Source organism: Danio aesculapii, chromosome 13 (assembly GCF_903798145.1).
Source record: "Danio aesculapii chromosome 13, fDanAes4.1, whole genome shotgun sequence".
NCBI classification, from domain to species: Eukaryota; Metazoa; Chordata; class Actinopteri; order Cypriniformes; family Danionidae; genus Danio; species Danio aesculapii.
This window is the reverse complement of record NC_079447.1, coordinates 20,418,768-20,443,968: the sequence shown is the minus strand read 5'-3', so window position 1 is coordinate 20,443,968 and position 25,201 is coordinate 20,418,768. Positions and strand designations below refer to the sequence as shown.

General features: G+C 35.3%; 1 protein-coding gene across 2 annotated transcripts in view; it reads right to left on the bottom strand.

Annotated features, from left to right (window-relative positions):
* Nucleotides 1-24,558, bottom strand: part of rbm25a (RNA binding motif protein 25a) — a 27,243-nt gene extending 2,685 nt beyond the window's left edge. The window contains exons 1-15 of one of the 2 annotated variants that reach the window (XM_056471177.1): nucleotides 24,379-24,558; nucleotides 23,910-24,018; nucleotides 23,423-23,472; nucleotides 21,740-21,913; nucleotides 20,273-20,330; nucleotides 19,833-19,993; nucleotides 19,561-19,749; nucleotides 15,209-15,292; nucleotides 9,744-9,991; nucleotides 7,660-7,771; nucleotides 7,293-7,382; nucleotides 4,222-4,295; nucleotides 3,386-3,536; nucleotides 2,580-2,976; nucleotides 849-1,176 (exon numbers count right to left, since the gene is read on the bottom strand). In XM_056471177.1, coding sequence (XP_056327152.1) covers nucleotides 849-1,176; nucleotides 2,580-2,976; nucleotides 3,386-3,536; nucleotides 4,222-4,295; nucleotides 7,293-7,382; nucleotides 7,660-7,771; nucleotides 9,744-9,991; nucleotides 15,209-15,292; nucleotides 19,561-19,749; nucleotides 19,833-19,993; nucleotides 20,273-20,330; nucleotides 21,740-21,913; nucleotides 23,423-23,472; nucleotides 23,910-24,000 — 2,207 coding nt within the window. In that variant the 5' untranslated portion in view covers nucleotides 24,001-24,018; nucleotides 24,379-24,558. The remainder of the gene's footprint in view (nucleotides 1-848; nucleotides 1,177-2,579; nucleotides 2,977-3,385; nucleotides 3,537-4,221; nucleotides 4,296-7,292; nucleotides 7,383-7,659; nucleotides 7,772-9,743; nucleotides 9,992-15,208; nucleotides 15,293-19,560; nucleotides 19,750-19,832; nucleotides 19,994-20,272; nucleotides 20,331-21,739; nucleotides 21,914-23,422; nucleotides 23,473-23,909; nucleotides 24,019-24,378) is intronic. The other variant, XM_056471176.1, reaches the window with a different exon arrangement.
* Between the last annotated feature and the right edge of the window lie 643 nt (nucleotides 24,559-25,201).

The following is a 25,201-nucleotide window of genomic DNA, read 5'->3' as shown; positions in this document are numbered from 1 at the left end:
AAAGTATTAATTTTCAAAATGGGGTGTAATCAATTATGCTGAACACTGTATATTCCATATACAAGGTATGAAGCTGATTGGTTAGTTCTAGTCACAAGACAAGTGGTGCGCTCACAGTATTTTGAAAAGTTTAGATGTTTTCAACTAGGAGTGCCTGGAAAACGCGAGCATGTCTCTATTGGAAATACTGAACTTGCATGTGCAAAAAGAGCAACATGTTAACATCTAATAACTCTGACTTGTAAATTGAGCCTTTTTCCAAAAAAAGTGGAGTATTACTTCAAAACAGATATTGAATTTTAAAAGCTGGTATTTTGCATTTATTTTACATAAGTTTAGATCATTCTCTAAAGTGCAAGACCATGTAAAAACAAACTCAGCATTTGCATGAAAGGTGATGCATTACCATTTTCAAAGACTTCGCTTGCAATACTTCATATTTTCATTCATTTTCTTTTCGGCTTAGTTCCTTAATTAATCTGAGGTCGCCACAGCAGAATGAACCACCAACTTATTCAGCATATGTTTTACGCAGTGGATGCCCTTCCAGCTGCAACGCATCACTGGGAAACATCCATACACTCTCATTCACATACATACACTACGGACAATTTAAATTACCCAATTCACCTGTACCACATGTCTTTGGACTGTGGGAGAAACCGGAGCACCCAGAGGAAACCCACGCAAACACAGGGAGAACATGCAAACTCCACACAGAAACGCCAACTGACCCAGCCAGGGCTCGAACCAGCGGCCTTCTTGCTGTGAAGTGATTGTGCTACCCACAACACTATCAATACTTTTAACAACATTAATTAATTCATTTTTCACTTAAAATCAGCTACCTTACAGCTTCTTCTCTCACCGTATCCACCATGTTCCAGTCCAGTGGATAATTAAACAGTTCTTGTTTGACTGTAGGAATCTTCTCAATCAGACTCTTGATGTGTTTTCGTTTCTCTTCTGTGTTTCCTCCAGGCCGTGAACCGGTGACCTCTGCTCCATCTAAACTGAGAGCTCCTCTCTCCTCCTCACTGTAATCCAGAGGCACCAACTTCCTCTTCTTAGGTGCCTCCTCCACCTCCTCCTCCTCAAACTTATTAAAGACGCTGTCCACTGCTGCAAGAGCCTTTCGTCTTCCTGCTGGTGCCATCTTAGGACTTCCTGTAGTGCCTGAGTGACAAAGAGAAGTGTTAAGTAACTTATTTTATATGGTTCTTTAAATGCTAATTTTATTAAATTCTTAAATTCATTTCAGTTACGAGGTGCAAAAGTCTTTTGATGGATACATTTATTTCACCCATTAAAAGTGTAGCCCAGACAAAAAAGAAAATTCGGTCACACTTTATTTTGATGGTCCGTTTGTTGAATAGAAGTTACATTGCATCTACATGCTAACTAATTCTCATTAGATCATAAGTTAGGGTTGGGGTTAGGGTTAGTGTAAGTTGACTTGTACTTGCTAAGTTTCTTATGGTCAGGTAAATGTCTGTTGAAAGAGCAGTATCAGCAGATATTAAGCATTGATTAATATTAAGCAGATATTGAGTATAGTCTACTAATACTCAAATGGACCATCAAAATAGTGTTACCGAAAACTCAACTGAATCAAAATTTGGATTAAAAATAATACGCAATTTAAAGGAAAAGTTGTTTTCATTGTGCAATACAAGTTGATATGAACATAAATGTTTGTTAAGCAAGTTTCTTATAATCGCAACGGCCAGAAAAACCAGGAATATTGTGAATATCATATATCATAAAGAACAGTTTTTTTGTATTTTAGATTGATTCAAAAATGTCATTTATTCTTTATTTTTAATCAGAAAATATTATTATTATTATTATACCATTATTAAATGTTAAAAACTGAAATGCTGCTTTATTTTTTGTGGAAAACCTGGTTATTAGATTTTTTTAAATGCAAAAAATTAAAATCTGTAGTAAAATGATAAATATTTCTGCACTTTTAATATATTTAGTCAATCTTTGCCAATTAAATCATTTTAAAATAAACCTTTAAAAATAATAACAATTTAGGGTCACACTTTATTTTGATGGTCTGTTTATTGAATTTAATTTAAGTTACATAGCATCTACATGCCGACTAATTCTCATTAGATTATAAGTAGACTGTTAGTTTGGGGTTAGAGTTAGGGTTAGTTAAGGTTGACATGTACTTGCTAAGTTTCTTATAGTTAGTTAAATGTCTGTTGAAGGAGAAGTATCAACAAATATTAAGCAGACAGTCTACTAATACTCAAATGGATCATCAAAATAAAGTCTTACCCAATTTAAATTGAATTATTATTGCCCCAGTACTTTGAGGTAAGTCAAAAAAAAAATCAACAACAAAAAAATTAAAAGCTCACATTCAAGTATAAAATTATCTAAAAAAACACTGCTGAAATAACTGCTAAAGTTTACTATGGTGGATTTAAACAAGTTAGCAATCAAAGTCCACTTAAAGAAAGAAAAATCTTTAAGAAACATCACACAGCGTGCAAATCAGTCCTAATGCTTTTCTGTTGTTTTCTTACAGAAAGAGACTAAAATCTTTTTCAAAACACACAGACCTAATTTGAGACTGAGGCCTATTTTAGGCCTGAGCTCTTCTGTGGGCGGGGCCTCATGAATAGAGTTCTCATGCGGAGACGCAGTGCCATGTGGTGATTCGCTGCCGGGTGTGAGGGGAGTGGCATTTCCACTGGCTGAAGAGACTGAGGTTGCTCCAGTAACAGGTCTGAGTGTGGGCTTCAGGCACGGCTTGACCTCTCGATCATCATCTTCATCCTCCTCCTCCTTCTCCTCCTCTTCCTCCTCCTCCTCTCGGTCTGTGATGTTATTGTCAGAAGAAAACACTTCCTGCTCCACTTCTTTTCTCTGATGCTCCTCACGTGAGAGCTGCAGCACCTCCTCCATCTGCTCTTGCTTTAGAGGAACTTTCTGCTGTTTCTCAGCCTCCTTCTCAATCTTTCAGATAAAAAAAAAAACACGCACACAGATCTGTTCATGAGAAATACTTTACACTTCTGGCTAGAACGGCTGGGAAAAATGCATTTTACTTAACTGGAAATAATCTTACTCCCAAGCTATAAAACACTGGATCAACAAACTTATTTCCTACTGCACACCTCAGAAATACTGTTCAGTGTCAGAGAATCACCAAGGACTTTCTCTGGTGTAGCTACCTTCTATTTCTTATTTGCATGCTTTAATTTTTTTCTTTATTATTATTTTTTTTTTCTTTGTTTGCTTTTGGTAAAGTAAAAAAGGGAATTTTTGTACAATAGGATTTGTTTTACATATATTTGAAAATAAAAAAACATTGTCACAAACACAGAGACAGGGCTTGAGACATGAAACAGACACACACTCGTACCCTCTGAAGTTCAGCATCAGGGTCTGGGTGTCCTTCTGCGAGGAGTCTCTGTCTGATCTCCTCCAACTCATCTTTCTCTCTTTTTCGATCTCTCTCATCTAATTCCAGCTCTTTCTCTCGATCCCTCAGTCGCTTCTGCAATGCGCTGCCCCTGAGTGAGACAAAGCGAGAGCAAGACAAGTTTGGCGTATTTGAACACAAGAATAGATCTTATAGATTCTGCTTAAGAGGGAATGGAAAATTAAAGTCATTACTAACTATGCTTCAATCTAAAGTTAGACTGAAGTGCAAACCTGGAACGTCACATAAAACCTTAGCGGATAAATGTTTCCATCCAATCAGTACAAAAAACTAAACAAAACGATATCTTCAGTTCCTGATAAACTGGTGACAAATGTCAAATAGAAAAAATGTAATTTACCGCAGCAGGAGGAGCCACTGTGGGCCTTTTTTCTTTTATAATAAATCACTTGTAATTGAGAAGACGAAGACAAAAAGTAATGAATATAATGTGGCTTTTTTGAGGTACAAGATACTAAAGGCTAAAGTTCTGGTAGCTCATAATACTGAACCACTTTGATGATGGACTATAGCTAAGAGATTTTAGAATCGCCCGAAACAACATTTCAGATGTTTTAAAATGTAGTCGGTGCACTGGTTTGTCCATCAATGCCATATGCATATTTTTTCTTATCGTATAAAATTATTATTATACTCAGTTATGCGCATAAGTGCATTTTCAAAATTTATGCACATCTTGAATGACATGTACACTGTCATTCAATTACGCTTACATGATGAATAGCAGCATTGGAATCATTTCTGTGGGTTTGTACCTGTAGTATTTGGGATCATCTCGGTCGTCATCATAATCCTCCAGGAATTCTTTCAGGCGCTTGGCTTCTTTAGTCTGCAGAAAAACACAAATCTCGCATAATTTGGCACTAATGAGGGCTAAGCAACATCAAAACATATTTGAGCTGATATTATGTGGCCATTAGGTTTCCAACAGAGTGTGTCATTTGACTAATTTCTTTCCTCTTTACTCCAGTTCATACATGTATAGATAATTATCCATTGTCATAATTATTATTTAGATATTTCCAATTTAATTTTCACATTATTAGAGTTTAGAAAAAAATGTTCTTAATCTATGACTGCATGGAGCCTACGTACACTTTCCTAATTATTATTAATATTATTATAAAGTCACAAGAAAATAATAGTAGTCAATAGTGAAAAAAGCAGAGTGACATATCAATATACACTCACCGGCCACTTTATTAGGTACACCTGTCCAACTGCTTGTTAACGCAAATTTTTAAATCAGCCAATCACATGGCAGCAACTCAATGCATTTAGGCATGTAGACATGGTCAAGACAATCTGCTGCAGCTCAAACTGAGCATCAGAATGGAGAAGAAAGGTGATTTAAGTCAGTGGTTCTCAAAATTTTAAGCCAGCGACCCCCAATGTAAGATCGTCAAGAACTCACGACCCTCCACTACCAAAGTATATACAAACAATAAAAATAACTTCTTTTAAGCTGTTCACAATATTTGAACTATATTTACTATACGTTACAGGGCTCGAAATTAACATTTTTGCTTGGTAGCACTGGTGCTCCTAACTTTAAAAATGTAGGCACAGCAGCCAAAATGTAGTCGCACCCACCAATTATCAGCACCATTACTACAAGTTTTATAAACACATTTATTGCATTTGAAATCAACACTAATCAAGACTAACAAGCAAAAATATATATGCATGCGTGACAAAATCCCGTCACCACAAGAAAATACATTTTTATAACATTATTGAGTGACCAAAAGATACACGGACCGCTCACCGGCCCAGCACGCTCTGCTTGACATGAATGAATCTGTTAACGAACTGCTGTGTTCTCACGGGTGGTGTCTGATATAGCACAGATGCTTTTGACACATACCTTATTATTTGCATACGTCCTATTAAAAGCAATGCCGGTCTTTTCATGAGCTGCAATTAGTCAGTGCAAGCCCTTTTGCGATGGTGTACGTGGTGTTAACTTTTACATATAGCTGCCACTTGCACGGCTGACAGCATCTGGCGATTAAACGAAGGGTTAAACAGAACCTCTCATGCTTAAAGTGTAGATGTGGCAAACAGTTACCTGAAAATTCCTTCCCACAGACTTTACAGTGAATGCTTTAACGTTAGTTATTTTCATAGCGGACTTGAAGCCACTAGAAGTCTTTTATCCTCTCTTCGAAAAGTGTAGAAGGTGGATTAACATTCACCACATGAGCACTAATCAGATGTGCCATTTTTTGTAGCTTTAAGTAGTCTCTAAAACTAAATCTGTCAGTGTTGTTTTCATTCTCTCATCTTCAGCGCTTTACATTTTCGCGGTTGTCGCTCCTGTCATCTGAAGGCAGAAGGCGTTGACTGAGTGATTGACAGCTGATTTTAACCAATCAATTCGCGTTCAGATCTAGCGCAGTTTGCCAATAAGAAGCGTGAAGGCGGGCAAGCGTTGCTGGCTTGGTTTACTGCAGCAAGTTGACATGTCAACTGTTTTAAACTGTTCCCAAGCGCTGCGTTTCAAGTGCAAACATGCATTTTGCATGAATGTGTCCTAAATACTTTATGAATTCATCCTGATATTTCTGTTGTTACTACTTTTGTCTGATGGGGTCTTGCTCTTATGGTTAGTCAAAGTAGACAGTTCCGGTTTTCACATCCAGATACGTGCTGTATTGATAACTGTACAGTTATGATGTTTCATTCACTTTTTGTAAATACTAATCAGTGATATCTTTTAAAAAAATCTGAAAATATTAGCTTTCACTTTAATACTGAAAAATAGATATTATAATCACTGAAAATTACACAATTTTTAAATCACTCTCGCGATCCCTTGAAATTATTCTGCGACCTCCGCAGGGGTTGCGACCTCCGCAGGGGTCACGACCCCCAGTTTGAGAACCACTGATTTAAGTGACTTTGAATCTGGCATGGTTGTTGATGTCAGACGGGCTGGTCTGAGTATTTCAGAAACTGCTGATCTACTGGGATTTCTCACATAACCATCTCTAGGTTTTACAGAGAAAAAAGAAATTATCCAGTGAGTGGAAGTTCTGTAAGTGCAAATGCCTTGTTAATGCTAGAGGTCAGAGGAGAATGGCCAAACTAGTTTGAGCTGATAGAAAGGCAACAGTAACTCAAATAACCACTCGTTACAACCGAGGTATGCAGAAGAGCATCTCTGAACACACAACATGTCGAACCTTGAGGCGGATGGGCTACATCAGCAATAGACCACACCGGGTGCCACTCCTGTCAGCTAAGAACAGGAAACTGAGGCTACAATTCACACAGGCTCACCAAAATTGGACAATAGATGAGTGGAAAAACATTGCCTGGTCTGATGAGTCTCGATGTCCACTGTGACACTCATGTCATGTCAATATGGACCAAAATCTCTGTGGAATATTTCCAGTACCTTGTTGAACCTATGCCATGAAGGATTAAGGCAGTTCTGAAGGCAAAAGTGGGTTCAACCAGGTACCAGTAAGGTGTATCTAATAAAGTGGCCAGTTAGTGTATTGACAAGCAGTGAAGATGATTTGTGGGACCCTGAGATGAGCCTTGTTATCTAAGAATAACATACCTTGTGGTGTAGGTAAACTTTATACTATGCATTGTTAAATTTGTTCTTTTACATAATACTTTTAATATTTTGAATTAAGAATTTGAATATCTTTTATTTGCTCAATACAAACTTTGATTATTTTCTATTTTTAACTAGATTATATATTGGAAAATTACAGCACAAATATAAAAACTAGATAAACCAAATGTTAACTATATCATAGGGTGCATCGATGCCACCTAATAGCTAATCATTTAATACAATTATTCTTACCATTTCTCTTTGCCTTTCGTCCTCCCTTTCTGTTTCTTTACTGTAATCCCTTGATTTCTTCCTCTCTCTGATCTCCCAGTTCTTCAGGCGCTGTGAAAGACAAACATCACTGTATCTCAGTGTGTTCAGTTTCAAGCACAGTTCTGTTTGTCCTGCATTTGAGAATAAAGGAGGTCAGATGATCTAGAAGCAGGACACTACAGAGCTCCAGAGACAGATGCAGCGCTCTGAAACGCCACAGAACTATTCTCTTTTCACGTTCATGAGCCATAAATTCAGTTGCCCAATACCCATTAAGAGTGGATTCAACTTTTATTCCACAAAGCAATTTCTTTATATTATGCTCTTGTAAAAACAAAGATGAAACCTCCTGATAAGCCACTTCTTTTTCACGCAGCTTCCTCTCCAGCTTCCGTCGTTCATACGCCTCTTCTTCATCTTCCTCTCGCTCCCTTTTCTTCTCTTCTCGATTCTTCTCCCTTCAAAAGCGCCAATACACAACATTTATACATTAGAAATTAGCATTTACACTACTTATGGAATTTAAATCACACTTACAATGGCTATAGAAAGATTTCAGACCAACCTTTCCTATTATAGAAACTGGCCATTTAAGAAAAATCTAGTATACTGTCTTTTTAAACATCTCATCAAACATGTTATGCTCTTTATTTCACTTTAGATAAAACAGTGCAGGATTAGACCCTACTCTGAAGTAGGAACTAATATATGTTTATGTAAAAAAACATGTAGAAAAAAAAAATGCAATGTAAATCCTTTCACATTTTTATCCATGTTGTGCTATTTATTTCACTTGAGATAAGACAGTCCTGGATTAGACCCTACTCTACAATAGGAACTAATTTATGTTTATGTAAAAAAAAAAGTTTTATGTAAATCCTTAAACATTTTCAAACATTGTATGCCCTTTATTTCACTTAAGACTGTGCTGAATTAGACCTGAAGACGGAACTAATTTGCATTTATGTTGTAAAAAAACATGTAAAAAACTTACATAAATCCTTAAACATTTGTATACATTTTAAGCTCTTTATTTCACTTTAGATAAGACAGTGCTGGATTAGACCCTACTCTACAGTAAGAACTAAATGTCTATGTAAAAATAAAAAAAACATGTAAAAAAAAGTTTTACATAAATTCTTTAACATTTTTATACAATTTAGCCTCTGTATTTCACTTAAAACAGTGCTGGATTAGACCCTCCTCTACAATAGGAACTAATTTACGTTTATGTAAAAATGAAAAAAAAAAGTTTTACATAAATCCTTTAACATTTTTATACATGTTATGCTCTTTATTTCACTTTAGATAGGACAGTGCTGAATTAGACCCTACTCTGATGTAGGAACTAATTTATGTCTTTTTCTTTTTTTTAAGTTTTATGTAAATCCTTTAACATTTTCATATATTTTATGCTTTTTATTTCGCTTAAGACAGGGCTGGATTTGACCTAAAGTAGGAACCAATTTACGTTTATTTAAAAAAAGTGTTATGTAAATCTTTTAACATTTTCATTTATTTTTGCTCTATTTCGCTTAAGACAGTGCTGGATTAGACCCTACTGTGAAGTAGTAGTTTATGTAAATCCTTTAACATTTTTAGAGATTTGAAGCTCTTTATTTCACTTGAGATAAGACAGTGCTGGATTAGACCCTACTCTACAATAGGAACTAATTTATGTTTATGTTAAAAAACTTTTATATTAATAAAAAAAAGGTTTTGTGTAAATTCTTTAACATTTTCAAATATTTTTGCTCTTTATTTAACTTAAGACAATGCTGGATTAGACCCTACTCTGAAGTAGGAACTTAATTACTTTCACCAAAAGGCTTTTCTAGAACTACAATCATTTCCTGTTCCTGTGGGATTAACACACCAAAAAGCAGACACTTCTGCCAATAGATAGTCCCTACACTCTCAGAAATAAAGGTACGTGATCTGTCACTGGGGTGGTACCTTTTCAATAGGTACAAATTTGTACCTAAAAGGTCTATATTAATACCTCAAGGGTACATAGCTAAAAGTACAAAAGTGTTCCTCTTAAAATTTTTAGTTACTAATATATACTTTTGAGGTACCAACATGGAACCTTCAAGTACAAATGTGTACCTTTTGAAATGGTACCACCCCAGTGACACATCATGTAACTTTATTTCTGAGAGTGTACTATGTATAGGAATCTTTATTCATATATGAAATTTATTTATTTATTCTTATAGCAATCTATGGCTGCCATCAACTGTCTGGCAAACAACATTCATCACAATAACCTATTTGGTGTTCAAAAGATGGAAAAAAACCCAGCACAAATTTGGAAGAGTATAAAATGAGTAACTAATGACAGAATTTAACTTTTTGCATATTTTTGAATGAACTATCCCTTTAAATCCCTTGTCAAAGTTTTGGACAGTGAAAAATCATCATACACACCTTGATCTGCTTCGGTCTTTGCTACGATCACGGCTTCTCTCTTTCTCCCGCCCTTTCTCTTTTGTTCGTTCACGTTCGCGGTCCCGCTCTCTTTCTCGCTCCTTCTCTCTCTCCTTCTGCCTCTCTCTTTCCCGCTCCTTCTCTTTCTCTCGGTCACGTCGTTCTTTCTCTCGCTCCCTCTCTTTGTCTCTATCTCTCCTCTCTTTCTCTATCTGCTGTCGTTCTCTCTCCTTCTCCTCCTCTAGTTTCTGCAGGGTGCCGGTAAGGAAAGAGAGAGATTAGTTCACGTAAGTGTGAGAACACACACATACAGAAGAAAGGGCAAAGTTGCAGAATCTCCCTGGAAACAGAAAGAGCTTTGAAATAATGAAGCCAACGTTATGGAAAATCATGGTTTAACACTTACACTCAGTATTCCGCTCCCATACAAAGTTTCATCCTTCTACATATGTTAGAGGAGTCATAAACAAAACATTTCAGTACAAATTAAGTCATTCTACAGGATTATGAACCATTTAAAACATCAAATCATTACTCTCTTTATTGTAAATGTTTCAGATGACAAATAAAGATGCCATACAACAGGGGTGTCCAAACCTTTTGTTATATGAAGGGTCAAAAACCCAATTGTAAAATTCCCAAACTACACTGTAAAAAATGCAGGGTTCCACACAATTATCCCAATACAAATCCATTAAGTTAACAAATTTAAGTGGATTAAACATAAAACACTTCAGTTGTCCCCCCAAAAAACCCTCAAAAATTGTGTTTAAGCTCATTTTACACAAGTCTGAATTATTCACCCCCTTTTTAATTATTTTCACAGCATAGCTGATAATATTTTTTCTTCTGGAGAAAGTCTTGTTTGTTTTATTTTAGCCAAAATAGAAGCAGTTTTTAATTTTTTTAAATCCATTTTAAGGTCAAAATTATTAGCCCCTTTAGGCTATATATATATATATATATATATATATATATATATATATATATATATATATATATATATATATATATATATATATATATATATATATATATTTTTTTTTTTTTTTTTTTTTAGATAGTCTACAGAACAAACCACTATTATACAATAGATTAGATTAGAATAGATTCAACTTTATTGTCATTACACATGTACAAGTACAAGGCAACGAAATGCAGTGCAGGGCAACTAAATGCAGTAACTTGCCTAATTACCCTACCCTCCTAGTTAACCTAATTAAGCCTTTAAATATCACTTTAAGCTGTATAGAAGTGTCTTGAAAAATATCTAGTCAAATATTATGTACTGTCATCATGGCAAAGATAAAATAAATCAGTTATTAGAAATTAGTTATTAAAACTATTATGTTTAGAAATGTGTTGAAAAAATATCTCTCCGTTAAACAGATTTAAATTTAAACTAAATACTGTAAAAAATAAATAAATAAATAAAAAAACAATACAAACAACATTTACAAAAACTTAAAACATATATTCTTTTTTTAATTTTTTCCTCTTTTTTAAATTTATTTATTATTTTTCCTGTTCGCCCCGTGTTCACATGGGTTTCCTCTGGGTGCTCATGTTTCCCCCACAGTCCAAAGACATGCTGTATGGGTGAATTGAATAAACTAAATAGGACAGTGTATGTGTGTGCATAAGTGTGTATGGATGTGTCCCAGTACTGGGTTGCAGCTGGAAGGTCATTCACTGTGTAAAACATATGCTGTATAAGTTGGTGGTTCATTAAGCTGAGGCGACCCCTGATTAATAAAGGGACTAAGCTGAAGGAAAATGAATGAATGAATGTTTTTCCATTACATATATTTCACTAACTTTTGGACCATCAATGCAAGTTATTTTGTTAGATAAGCTCTAGATTTGGCTTCAGTAATGACAAATATAAATGCACAAACATAATATTGTATAGTATCCTACAGAGAATATTAATTTAAAATGGAGATTTATGAATGATGTACTCGTGTATGCTATGCACTCTACACTCTGGATATTTTCTTTGATGCAAACACCAGAATGGGAAGTCTTGTCTTTGACCATTTTTTAAATGATTTTACTTTTCTGCAGAATTTTTTCGCAAATTTCATTTGCAACCAATTATTTGGTTGAACTGAATGCATAAATAAGGCTGGGAAGAAAAATTAAAACATTAAAAAGCAGAACTGTTATCTAAAAATGTATCCGCTAGTAAACCGCAGTGTTTCACTCATATTAAAAATATAATACACAGCAAAAGATTTATTTGGCTTGATTTACACTTCAAATATGTTATTGTCTATGCCTATTGGAAAACTGATTCTTTTAGCCAATCAAACTACCTCTCCAGGACAGCCCTTCTCACCTGTGCACACAGAAATACGCACCTGTCAGCAAACTGCCTTCTGGTACCAAACTGACTGGTATTATCACAGTTTTTATGTTAATATCAACCTGGCACATCCATTGCCCCTGTGATTTTTTTCCCATCACAATTTAACATAGACTTGTAAACTAATGTTCATAACTTCCCTTTACATATTTATTTTCAAATCAGAGATCTGTAATACACTGTATCATCCAAATACATTAACTTTGTCAAAATGAATGAAATCATAGAGATGGAGTCTCACCCAAGAGTAGTCTTCTGTTGTCCCTCGAGCCTCAGTTACCCAACAAACATACACAAGTAAACACAAAAACAGACGCTAAGCATTCAGAGACAGAGACGCTATAGAAAAACTGAATGCTTCAAATAGATTTGACAATAGAAAAGATGTTATCTGCACAGCACTTCTCTGCTCTGAATGCTGAGAAATGAGAGGAAATAAAAGTAGAAACAGAAAGATAAGCAGGAATAAAAGATGCACACAAAACAAAGTGGGATTGTGTTTACTTTTATTTTACTGAATTTTAAATGACCGAAATGTTCCATGAACTTACCTCAGATTAAATGCAATGAAACCTAATTGAGAGAGTTTCTTTTGTATTAAGATGGGCCATAGACCATACTTTAAAGAAACACTACATTATTTTTGAAAAACAACTTACAAGTTAAACAGCTCCTAGAATCTTCTAGGCCAACATGGCTATGAATTATACTCTCATTCCAGCATAATAATTAAGAAACCTTGCTGCCGTACCATAGCTGCAGCAGGTGCAATGATATAGGGTGTATGCACAGCTAGTGTTTTTCCCCCACCGATAAACTTCTGCTGGTGGTTAATGGTTAAATTTTATTCTGTTCCTTTTACAGCATCGATGTTGTAATGTAATTAAAATCTAATCAGTTAAATAGACTTAAACATCCATTTAGTTGTTCACGCGTAAAACAAATGAAAAGCCATTTACACGCACACACTGGATCAGCAGGCGGGATTCCACCTATACCACATGTTTTTGGACTTGTCGGGGAAACATGTGGTATAGGTGGAATCCCGGAGGAAACCCAGAGCCAACACGGGGAGAACATGCAAACTCCACACAGAAATGACAACGGACCCAGCAGGGGCTCGAACCAGCGATCTTCTTGCTGTGAAGCGATTGTGCTACCCACTGCACCACCATGCTGACCTTATGAGCCTTTAATGCTGCCCTATTTTAAAATATATAAAGGGTTGGGGGATATATTAAATTTGTTAACCAGCTCTCTGAAAGTCTACGATTGATTTTTCTCTATTTATGTCTTTTAATGTTCGAGTACCTTTATTGGCCCATGATGGCTAGAACGTACATTTCTAATGGTCATGTAGTAAATTCAAATGCAGTCCCTACAGAGTAGTAGGCGTTTTTTTGATGCAGCCATTGTCTCCTATATGAAAAACTGATTCTGAACGAATCATCAGCGTTTTTTAATTCAGTAACTGCTTAAATGATTGGCTATTGTGTTCAGAAACTGGTTACTGTTCTTTAAACTTACTACTGAGAAAGGTCATGCTCAAGTCACTTTCAAGTCACTTTTAAAGTCTACATGCTTAGACTTTACACACCTGAAACTTGTCTATAGCACTTGTTCACTGCTGCTCTTATAGTTGTGTAAATTGCTTCCTTGTCCTCATTTGTAAGTCGCTTTGGATAAAAGCGTCTGCTAAATGACTAAATGTAAATGTAAATGTAAGTACCACTGTTACTGTCATGCAGTGTTTACATTGGCTGAAAACTAAATCAAAACCCTTTAAAATAGCCTAACAGTGGCACTTCAAGTTAGTGGTTTGCTATAATTTTGGGCTCAGTAATTCTCATTGTAAAGACGGAATTACAGATCTTTAAAAAATATTACTTTATATATGTAAAAATGATTAGACTTAAATTATTCTGTTCCATTACACCGTGAACTACTTACTCTTAAAATTTGATGTCATGTTATGAAAGCTTCGCATTCGTTTGATAATGTATCAGATGTATAGAGTAAATAAATGTATGTATCTCAACAAAACTCAAAATAACACAAAAACAACAGACAGAAACAGAAAGTAAAGAGGGAATGGAAGAAGAAAGAATTAAGACGATCTTACCTGAGCAATCTTCAGCTTTGTGCGTGCTGTGAAAGGGCGCCCCCTTCAGACTGCAGCGAAAAGTTCCGCAGTGGTTATTCAGTACTGCATTTCTCACCAATACCACGCATTTACACAGAGGACTCGCTAAAGTTCACTGAGCTCTGCCCACACAACACCTTCCAAAAATATGGTATATTGAGCAACTTCCGCTGAACAAACAGACACATTAAAGCTTGTGTTTAGTCTCTGGAGGTCCATATATCAAAGCGTTACATTCTAGCAGGTCATTTTAACTGTGTATCAATCTCAGTGCTGCGCAGACCAGAGCCAGTTGCGCTTTGGCAGATCCTCCAGAAGGGGGCGCCCAAAATTTAAAGAATAGAAAAGGAGGCTCATACTTACATCCTTTATTCCAGCCAAAACTTTCCAAAGCTCTGAGATTCATCTTGCTTTAGTCACCATATGACCTCTACCGTAATGGTGGGGTTTAATGAACAGATTAGCTTTAGAGGGAGGTTTACAGTTTGTTCATGCACTTTTGTGTGTGTGTGTGCGTGTGTGTGTGCGTGTGTGTGTGTGTGTGTGTGTGTGCGTGTGTGTGTGTGTGTGTGTGTGTATGTGGTAAATATAGCCTGAACTGCTCCTGCCCATCTGCTGCCATTGTTTCTCTGAGTGGGAACAATCTGAGCCTTTTTTCTATAACTAATCTTCTAGAAAACAGCCTCCACTTTTTATATATCTATATTTTATTTGTGTTTATATGCTGCTAGACGAAAAAGAGGCATTTTTCAAATAAAAAAAGTCAGTGATGAGAAAAATAGTCTAAAATGGGCAGGATATGACAAAGTGGCACAACAGATTTATTTGTGCAGATTCACTCTATTCAGCTTGAGTTATAATAACGTGGGTTTAGAGTACTCTAGATGTGGCCATCTTCAGTCCACAGGATAGGTTTTATACGGAGAGAGAGAAAAAAGAAGAAAAGTGTGTTACCTTGTGTGTGTCTCTGAATTTGCTAATCTCTCTGGAAATCAGGTCTCGCTTGTCGTCCTCCAGCTCCATAGCATTGATATCATCCTGGAGAAAAACATTGTAGCCAATAGATCAGACCAGGGGTTTTTGAAATTCAAGATGGCATGGACCCCAAAATATGGCCAAACTCATGCCATTGAGCCCACCCTAAAAGCTAACTTGTAGCATGTCCAAATTTATACTGTGGAAAATGTATATTATGAAAGAGTCTAGTTGGTGCCTTTAGTTAGTGCTGATATACAGTGCTCAGCATAACTGAATACTCCCCATTTTGAAAATGAATAATTTTTTTTATTTCTCAGTGAATATAGGCAATGTATTTTGGTGCATTTAAACAAAACAGATTTATTAAACAGATATTTATTAAAATTATATTTAAGTCACCAAACCTATTTAGAAATTGTAAGAAAATGCAACTAAATTCAAGCAAAATATTGCAAAACAATAATAAACCTACAAAATTTCACCTAAATGTTACAATTTTTTGCTTCTCTTGATTTTTCCTATTTTTTTTATATTTTTTTATAGTATATAAACTCGGTTGTACTAGTTTTTGGACCGTTATTGTAAGTTATTTTGTTAGATAAGCTCCAGATTTGGCTTCAGTACTGACTAATCTAATACATATACACAAATACAAAATAGTATAGCATCCTATTAAAAATATGAATTTAAAAGAGAGATTTGTGAGGGGTGTCCTTATATATGCTAAGCTCTAAATAATAATATAACGCTTGTAGTGACCTGAGTTTGATTCCCGACTCGAGGTCATTTGCTGATCATGTTCCCTCTCTGCGCACAGTGATTTCCTGTTCATCCTGTACTATCCTGTCATATTAAAAGTGTAAAAACCCTTAAAATATAACTTTAGTCTCAAATATTATCACAAAATACTACTATTCATTTCTTCCACTATTGTATTTGTTCATTTACACATTGACTATATGTAATAAATGTATTTGTATTTATATGTATCAAAACGCTTCCCTTTTAATATCATTTAAATGTATTTGTTTATACTACTTATACTTATTTTATTATTTGTTTTTTTTCACCATTGTTTTTGTATTTTACATTACTTTTTGTTCTTTTCTCCAAAAACAACAAAACAAACAAAAAAAAATGTTAAAATTAAATAAATAAATAAATAAAAATCACAAACCCTCTCCTGCATGGGGTCCCTGGAACCATAGTGTGAAACCGACTGAAGCAGATAATCTGATATGTAACCTGCATGTCATGATTTTGCGAAGTATGTTGTGATCCCGGATTAACATCTATGTTGGTGCTGGAACATCATTTTTGTTTGAAAAATGTAATGCATACCTATTCCCCTAAACCCAACCATAACTAAATTATACCCAAGATTAGAGGGAATTAATAGTTAAATAGCAATCATGTGGAAGTGCATAAACCCAAATACTATAGAATACACAAGACATGTCACTCGTATCTTTTTGAATGGGGAAAAGTGTAACTGTCAATATCCGGAGCAGCTACTGTGGTGGTCATGGAGGAGTGGAGAGCATGAGACTGATTCCTGTGATGCTGCAGGGCAGACGAGTCTCCGCTGAGGTCCAGCTTCCGGCGCCTTGACTGCAGCTCTGCACAAGACGTTTGGCCAGTTGAGAAATGGTCGGGCCCAACTGAGCCTGGTTTCTCTCAAGGTTTTTTAATTCTTCACTTTTGTTTTTTTCCTCACCGCTGTAGCCACTGGCTGGCATGGTTCGGGATCTGTAGAGCTGCGCATCGATGGATTTGCTCTTTAGTGTTTGGACTCTCGGTAGTGATTATTAAACCACACTGAACTGAGCTAAACTGAACTGAACTGAACTTAAACACTGAAAACTGAACTGACATGGATTCAATTTACTATGATCTTCTATGTGAAGCTGCTTTGACACGATCTACATTGTAAAAGCGCTTTACAAATACAGGTGAATTGAAAATATGGTGAAAAAAGCCCAACTTCTAGTACAGGAGCTAATCATCGATCGCTATAGACTGATGATACTCTGGGGGAGGGGCTTGGGCCAGACATGAGTTTCTGCAGATTTTGTTTGATTTGGACGTTTAGAAAAGAAACTTATGAGACAATTGTTGTTTGTTTCTTTTGGTGATTCCTAATATGAAATTTAATCGTAAACCTGGCAGGCAATTTTGGAGAATTTGATGTTTCCCCATTCAAACAGAACACCCAAGCATACTGCCCGAGAGGCGTTTCAAAGATGGCTGCCGAGTGAAATGACTTGCCTTAAAGGGACTTTGATAATTAAGTGTAAGCCTAAGCTTAACCAAAGACTATCGAATACGAGGGACTTTAGCTTAACTTAAACGGTAAATGTATCCCTTAATTCTAAATGGCTGATTGGAATATTGTTCTAGGATCAACATAGACGTTCATCCAGGAACATGTCCTACTAGGTTGGCGTAACCTAACCTGCACCTAGAAAAAAAAAAATAGCTTAAAAAATAAAAATTCTGTCACCGGTTATTCATGCTAATGATGATCAAAACTGACAGGACATTTTAATCCTTGGAAAACACAAGAAATATTTAGCAAATGTACCACTTGACTTTCTCCATGCATTTAAAATGGATGGACACTAGAGCTTTTAGGCCTAAAACAATACATCATCATCAAACAACCCAAACATAAACAATAGCACAAACACATAAAACAATGCAGTACATCATTATAATAAATAATGTCCTCTTTATGGATTTTTCATCTGCTTTTAATACTGTCCAACCTAACCTTCTTTTAGAATGCCTTGATAACTTAGGAGTTAGAGGTTGGTTGATTGTATAAATCTGAGAATTTTTTAAAACTGACCACAATGTGTCTGTGTTATTCATGTCATGTCTGACTGCTCTGATTTAAATATAGGGGTACCTCAGGGATGTGTATTATTCCTTATTTTATTTTCTATATATATTAATGAACTGTAGAGCAATAATGATGATAACTTCGCTCTTATAAAATATGCTGATGATCTGGCATTGAATTCCTGTCAAGAAGAAATGAATAACTCCTTGTTTTTAAATATATTAATTGGAAAAACAAAACTGGAAAAACAAAAGAGCTATGTCTGCGAAGTCAAATAAGAGCAGTAAATACTAGATTTTATAAACCAGTCATCATAAATGGAAAAATAGTAGAGCAGGTCTCAAATTTAAGTATTTAGGACCAATTATTGACAATAAACTAAATTTTGATAGTAATGTAGAGGTCGTTTATAAGAAGGCAAGTCAGCGCCTCAGTCTCCTCCGCATGTTGAGAAGTTTTAATGTTAGTAGTACACAGACTTTACACATGGCATATAGATCATTGATAGAGAATGTCCTTACATATAATATTGTTTCATGGTTTGGTAGCACAACACTTAAACAGAAGAAGAAATTATCGCAAATTATCAATCAGGCAAATAAGATAACTGGTCACAAACAACATTCGCTGCAGATTCTATTTCACCCCCTTATGGACAAAACAGCAATTGTGATTTTTAAAGCTAACACACATCCCCCTCACTCAGCTTTTGAAGTGTTACCATCAGGACGCAGGTTTAGAATTCCTAAAGCCCAAAGAAATGCTTATAAAAAGTCATTTATCCCAATTGCAGTTGCTGTCTTAAATCGGATCACTGTTTGAAGTGAATGGGGTGGTTGTCAAGAATGATCATCAGTTATGTGTATGGGGCTAATTTGGTTTTGAAATGTTTGACTTATGTTGTTGTCTTGATGAGTGTTGTTTTTGTGTGATTGTTGTATGTATGCATGTTGTCTTAAATCCAGTGTTAAAGACAAATTTCCTTTCTGTGCCAAGCAGAACGGACAATAACAATTAAACTAAACTAATATTGTACAATATATTATATTATATTATTATTATTATACTATATTATTTTATACTATATATTATACTATATTATATTAAACTATATTATATTATTATGCTATATTATTTTATATTATACAATATTATTTTATTCTATATTATATTATATACTATATTATATTAAACTATATTATATTATTATACAATATTATATTATATTATATTATACTATATTATTACTTTATATTATATTATATTATATTATATTATATTATATTATATTATATTATATTATATTATATTATATTATATTATATTATATTATATTATATTATATTTTTGATAAATAAAGCCAGTCATCTGGGTTTGGAAAAATGTCCAGGTGCATAAATGTTCAATTTCTGTAAAATGAGCCATAGTGTCATTTATAACATTATGACTAAACAGCCAGATGCTATGAAGAGAGTTAAAATACCTCCTTCTTCTCTTTGCGTTTCTTGCGCTGATGGGCTTCACCATCCTGTGAGGAGGCTGAGAGCTCGCTGGAGTACTCCCGAATCAGACTGTCTATGGCCCCCTTCACCATCTGATCACGCCGCTTCATCTCCTCATCCAGAACCTCTTCCTCCTCCTCATCTTTAGCCTCTTCTCCAGTCTGAGGAGTCTGTATATGAGATACGTGTTTGCATTATATGTATGTGGTCACTGTGTATTGCGTTGATTTAGCGGTCCTGGGGACCCTCTCACCCCGTTTCGTCTCCTCTGACTGGCCTTCCAGGTTTCCAGCTGGGCTTTGGTCTTTGCATCCACCTTCACAAGTAACTTCTTATCACCTAGTTGCAGCTCATGAAGCAGTCGGAGAGCTCTCAGCGTGGACTCTGGCTCTTTGTACTCACAGAAACCAAACGCTACGCAAGTAAACAGTTAATAAGTTCAAATCAGTGAGCCAGACAGAGATGATAATGACAATTATTATTTTCTTTTTAGAAAAATATTCCTGCTTGTTCTTTTCTAGGAAAGGAACAAAAGCAAAGGACAACTGTCTGTCTCATTGTACAATTACAAATATATATTTATAAAAACTCCTGAATAGATAGCATACAAGAAAACAATGTCTTAGATAGAGCTCACCAGTAAGATACATGTACAAACATTGCACTGAGGATTATTATGGTCTTACTTTATACCTTGCAGTTTTCCAGAAGCTCCCTGGACTCTTTTCCAACTGAGGACCAAACCACATTTCTACACAAGAGAAGAAAGAAGTTACTGTGATAAGTTAACTATGAAAACATCATGAGCTAAATGACACATTAGCACCAGGTCAGGTAATGGATGTTTTAGTCAACTTAAATGATAGCTTGCTCAAAATATTTACATATACACTTACCAGCAATTTTATTAGTTACACCTTACTAGTACCGGGTTGGACCCGCTTTTGTCTTCTGAACTACCTTAATGCTTCATGGCATAGATTCAACAAGGTACTGGAAATATTCCTCAGAGCTTTTGGTCCATATTCACATGATAGCATCACACAGTTGTGCAGATTTTTTGGCTGCACATCCATGATGCAAATCTCCCATCCACCATATCCCAAGGGTGCTCGGTGGGATTGAGATCTGGTAAACTGTGGAGGCCATTTGAGTACAGTGAACTCGTTGTCATTCAAGAAACGCTTTATGACATGGCGCATTATCCTGCTGGAAGTAGCCACCAGAAGATGGGCACACTGTGGTTATAAAGGGATGGACATGGTCAGCAACAATACTCCATTAGGCTGAGGCCTTGACACAATGCTCACTTAGTACTTATGGGCCCAACGTGTGCAAGAAAATATCCCCCACACCATTACACCACCAACAACAGCCTGAACCATTGATGCAAGGCAGGATGGATCCATGCTTTCATGTTGTTGATGCCAAATTCTGACCCTACCATCCGAATGTGACCGCAGAAATCGAGACTCATCAGACCAGGCAGTGTTTCCCAATCTTCTATTGTCCAGTTTTAGTGAGCCTGTGTTAATTGTAGCCTCAGTTTCCTGTTCTTAGCTGACAGAAGACTGAGTTGCTGCCATGTGATTGGCTGATTAGAAATTTGCTTTAACGAGCAGTTGGACAGATATACCTAATAAAGTGGCCGTTAAGTGTATATTATCCTGTATTTTACTCACAAAGTTGTATTTGAACAACATATCTCAAGACAGATCTAATATGATAAACAGAAGCTCATTCATATTGCTTGACACTCATCTTACATTAAGAAAGTACACTTGAGCATCAGCTTACCATGTTTGTTGTGGTTCATATGATCAATATTTATTTATGACTAAAAGCATGACCTAAATCTGTTCATCACAAGCTATTCTGTTCTGATCATCACATTTTTGTTATTCAATTGTAAATTACTTGTCTAACATCTCTTTTGACCTTTTGGGTGAATGGATGATTTTCATTAGAATCTCTCAGGTTTTATTTTAAATTTCTGATAAATGAATGAAGCTCGTATGTGTTTGGAAGAGAAAGAGGGTAATTAAATAATAGCAGATCCTTCTGTTCTGGAAGAGCCATACCTCTGTTATTGAAAAAGGAGAAAAAAAGCTTTTATAATTGCATTTAGCCAAAGATATTAAATAAAGATCCCACACTTACTGCCAACAACTGTCGCACCAACATGTCGGATGCCTTTTCTGAGATGTTCCCTACAAAAACTGTGGTGGTCGGCCCTGTGCTCGAACTTGTACCGTCCTCCGAGTCCTTGTTTCGGGTGGCATTGGTGTCTCTATTCAGCTTCTGAACCACTGGCACTGGTGTTTGTACTAAAACCTTCAGCACATTTTAGACACAAAGAGAACAATTGCACCGTGAATAATAAACACAACCAGACAGCACATGCATATGAGTCTGTAAAGTTTACCCGACAGACATGACACATTTTGACACATTCTATAATTCGAAACATAATATTAGGTTTAATTTCCATAACGAATATTTTTATAACATTTTTGATCCTGGAAAACCAAAGCTAAGGTGATGAGATTGTATGAAAATAGTATAATTTAGTGGTCAAAATAATTTCTTAATTTCTATAAATTATTACAGGACAGTCCTGGACAGGACATAGACAGGCTGTGGATCCAATATACCATTATTATAAATAATTATCATGCTTATGTTTGCAAATCACATTCTCTCATACTGTTTTTAATACAATTATTACAAAATATGAAAAAACATGCTATGGAAAAATAGTAATTAGCACCCATTTCAAATAGGAACAGAACAGCAGAATCCTACAATTATTACTATGCAGAACCACATTTCCTTAAATAAAATAGAAATTACATACAATTAACTAAAGATTCTGCGATTCATTTTTGTTCTGTAAATCAACTGTATTTTAATAAATGACTACATCAATATTATTGTAGTTACATGCTTTTGGAAATGGATCATAACTTTGCTTAACTAGACTAAAGATTTATTAACATTTTACGCTCAATAGGAGCACAGGATATGTGCTCTCTGCACATTTAAATTGTTCCAAGTATAATTGTTTAATTGGTTATCAATATTATTATTAGTAGTAGAAGTAACACTCATGTGTTATACAAGTATGTTATCCATATAGTAAAGATGTGAACATTTAAAATTGTGAGCAAAACAACCAAACATACTTATAACCAGTTGTTGTATGCATACAAACAGGCATGGGCCATGATAAGACTCTGACGGTATGATAACCTTGGATAAAAATCTCACGGTTTCATGGTATTGTGATTACTACTCCAAAATACTTAATTTTAAATCTCTGGCTAAAAAACAACAAACTTTTCCCCCTTTGAACACAATATATTTTATTTTAAGAAACATTTATAATATTTTGGAGTTAACTTAATCATTGACTTCTGCTGTATTCATTAGTTTTAAAAACACAGATTTCTTTAGAATTTAAACGGCATTTTTGGATATATTTTCTGCTAGAGATACTGTTGTCCAAGAAAACCATAGGAACGGTATAGCAGAACATTCTGGCGGTTTTAAAACCTTGACTTTTCCAACCCACAATTTACCTTGAAAACAGTTATCATCCCATGCCTACATACAAACAGAATTAATTCAATATAGCATGAATGATTGGTACGTGACTACCTTGAAACCGATAACTGCTGCTGAGTTGGTCCTGCTTTTTGCAGTGTATTTGTGTGCAGTTTTGATGTGATGTTAAACAGTGATATTTTTGGAAACAGCTCCAGTTGGAACATGACGCTAAAACCTACCCCTTCAAAACTGGTCACCTAATAAAACAAACAATTCAGAAGTCTCTTTACTTACTGCTGGAGGAGGAGTCATCATTCCCACAGGCACTTGAATTATTGAACTTGCTAAGCCAAAGATAAAAAATAATGAACAAAGATTACATATTTATATAACACATAGTATGAACTATATACTATAACAATATATTGTTTGAGGATATCACAATGTGTATATCTGCATTAGTCACCTCACAGGATTAGATTATTCATTGATGATTAAAAAATGAAGATATTATTTTTTTATTATTATGATTTCTACAATGCTGACCATGTTATTTTTCATTTGATTGTTCAATTTATGAACTTGAATACTGTTACACTTCCTAGAAAGGCACCATAAAGCACTGTTTATTTCATTTTTTTGTGCTCTGTTGTATTTATATATGCTTGCAATTTATTATAATTTATCCAGATTTTATCTAGATTTTTTCAATATCGTGCAGCCGTAGTATGAACTAGATCAATACATTTGAATGCAAATCTCTCATGTTTTTATGACATACCTGCAGGAACAGTTGTGGGAAAGCCAGCAAACTGTGAAGGGGAAATGCCGGGGGGCAACTGGGCAATCTGGTTAAGATGAGGGAATGACATCTCTGCTGATCCACTGACCTGTCAAAGAGATTAATCAGAGTTTAACCATATTTAGTCATCATAACTATGATTATACATGCAGTAAACAGATGACCTCTGCAGATTGCATTTTCTACTCCAAACTGCTGTTAAACAACTTCTGCACATTTTCATCTCTGTTGTGCATCACATGTTGTCTGTTGCCCCTTTGGTCTTCAGACCAAATGAATAAACCCAAAATTGCCCACACTGTACCACCAGACATTTATTTAAATAGTATAATAAATACAAAACATTTCTACACTCCATTATATTATACTTGAGCTTAGAGGCAAGCTAAAAATGTAAATGTTTGCTATGTTTTACCATATGTTTAACATATTATTGTTATAGACTCACCAAATGCTGTTTAACGTTTCAACGACGCTGCAAAATATGAGACTTCCTATCCGTCACAGGAATAGAGTTATAACAGCACGTTTAATGAAATGTGTAATAATTCTGCCTGATTTGCTCATGCGTTCTTCTCATATTAAGGAGCATCCATAGAAAACCTGAAGAAATATCGACAACGCCAAGAATGACAATTTAGCATGATACTGGTTACGGATGGGCGGGGCTTGGTGACCTAGTATGGTGGGATAAAATAACAATTCTCATGTTTTAGGTATTTAATGAGAAACTTTGTTTATTTATTTACGTAACTGGTCATTAAAAGTTGTCATTTTAAATGTCAAATTATGTCAATAAATATTTAGAAGTAGCGCGTGTCAATGTGTAGCCACGTGGTGCCTGATACTTTTCTCAGCGCAGATCAGGAGAAACCAGTCATATTCATTTATTATTTCTGAATAACGCTACGGTATGGATTCATTTTTTCGAGAAAGATGAGCTGGATGTTCATTTGTTTGTCTGTACATATTACTAACATTATTATTTGTAAGTATTTAATGCGTTTTTAAATCATTAATGTGCTCAATAAAACAAAACAACATAACGAGATTTGAATGTAACTGGATTGAGTGTTGTGCTTTTATGAGCCAGTAAGCGCCCCTAGAGGAAGATTGCTTTTGTGCATAAGAGACGAAATTATAAACATTCCGCCAAATGACAACAATATCCCGGAACTGCTTTGAAATGCAGCACGCCACATTGGTGCTACAGTGCCACCAAACGTCAAGCTGACTTTGCTTTATGCAGAAATAATATATTTAAAGGTGCA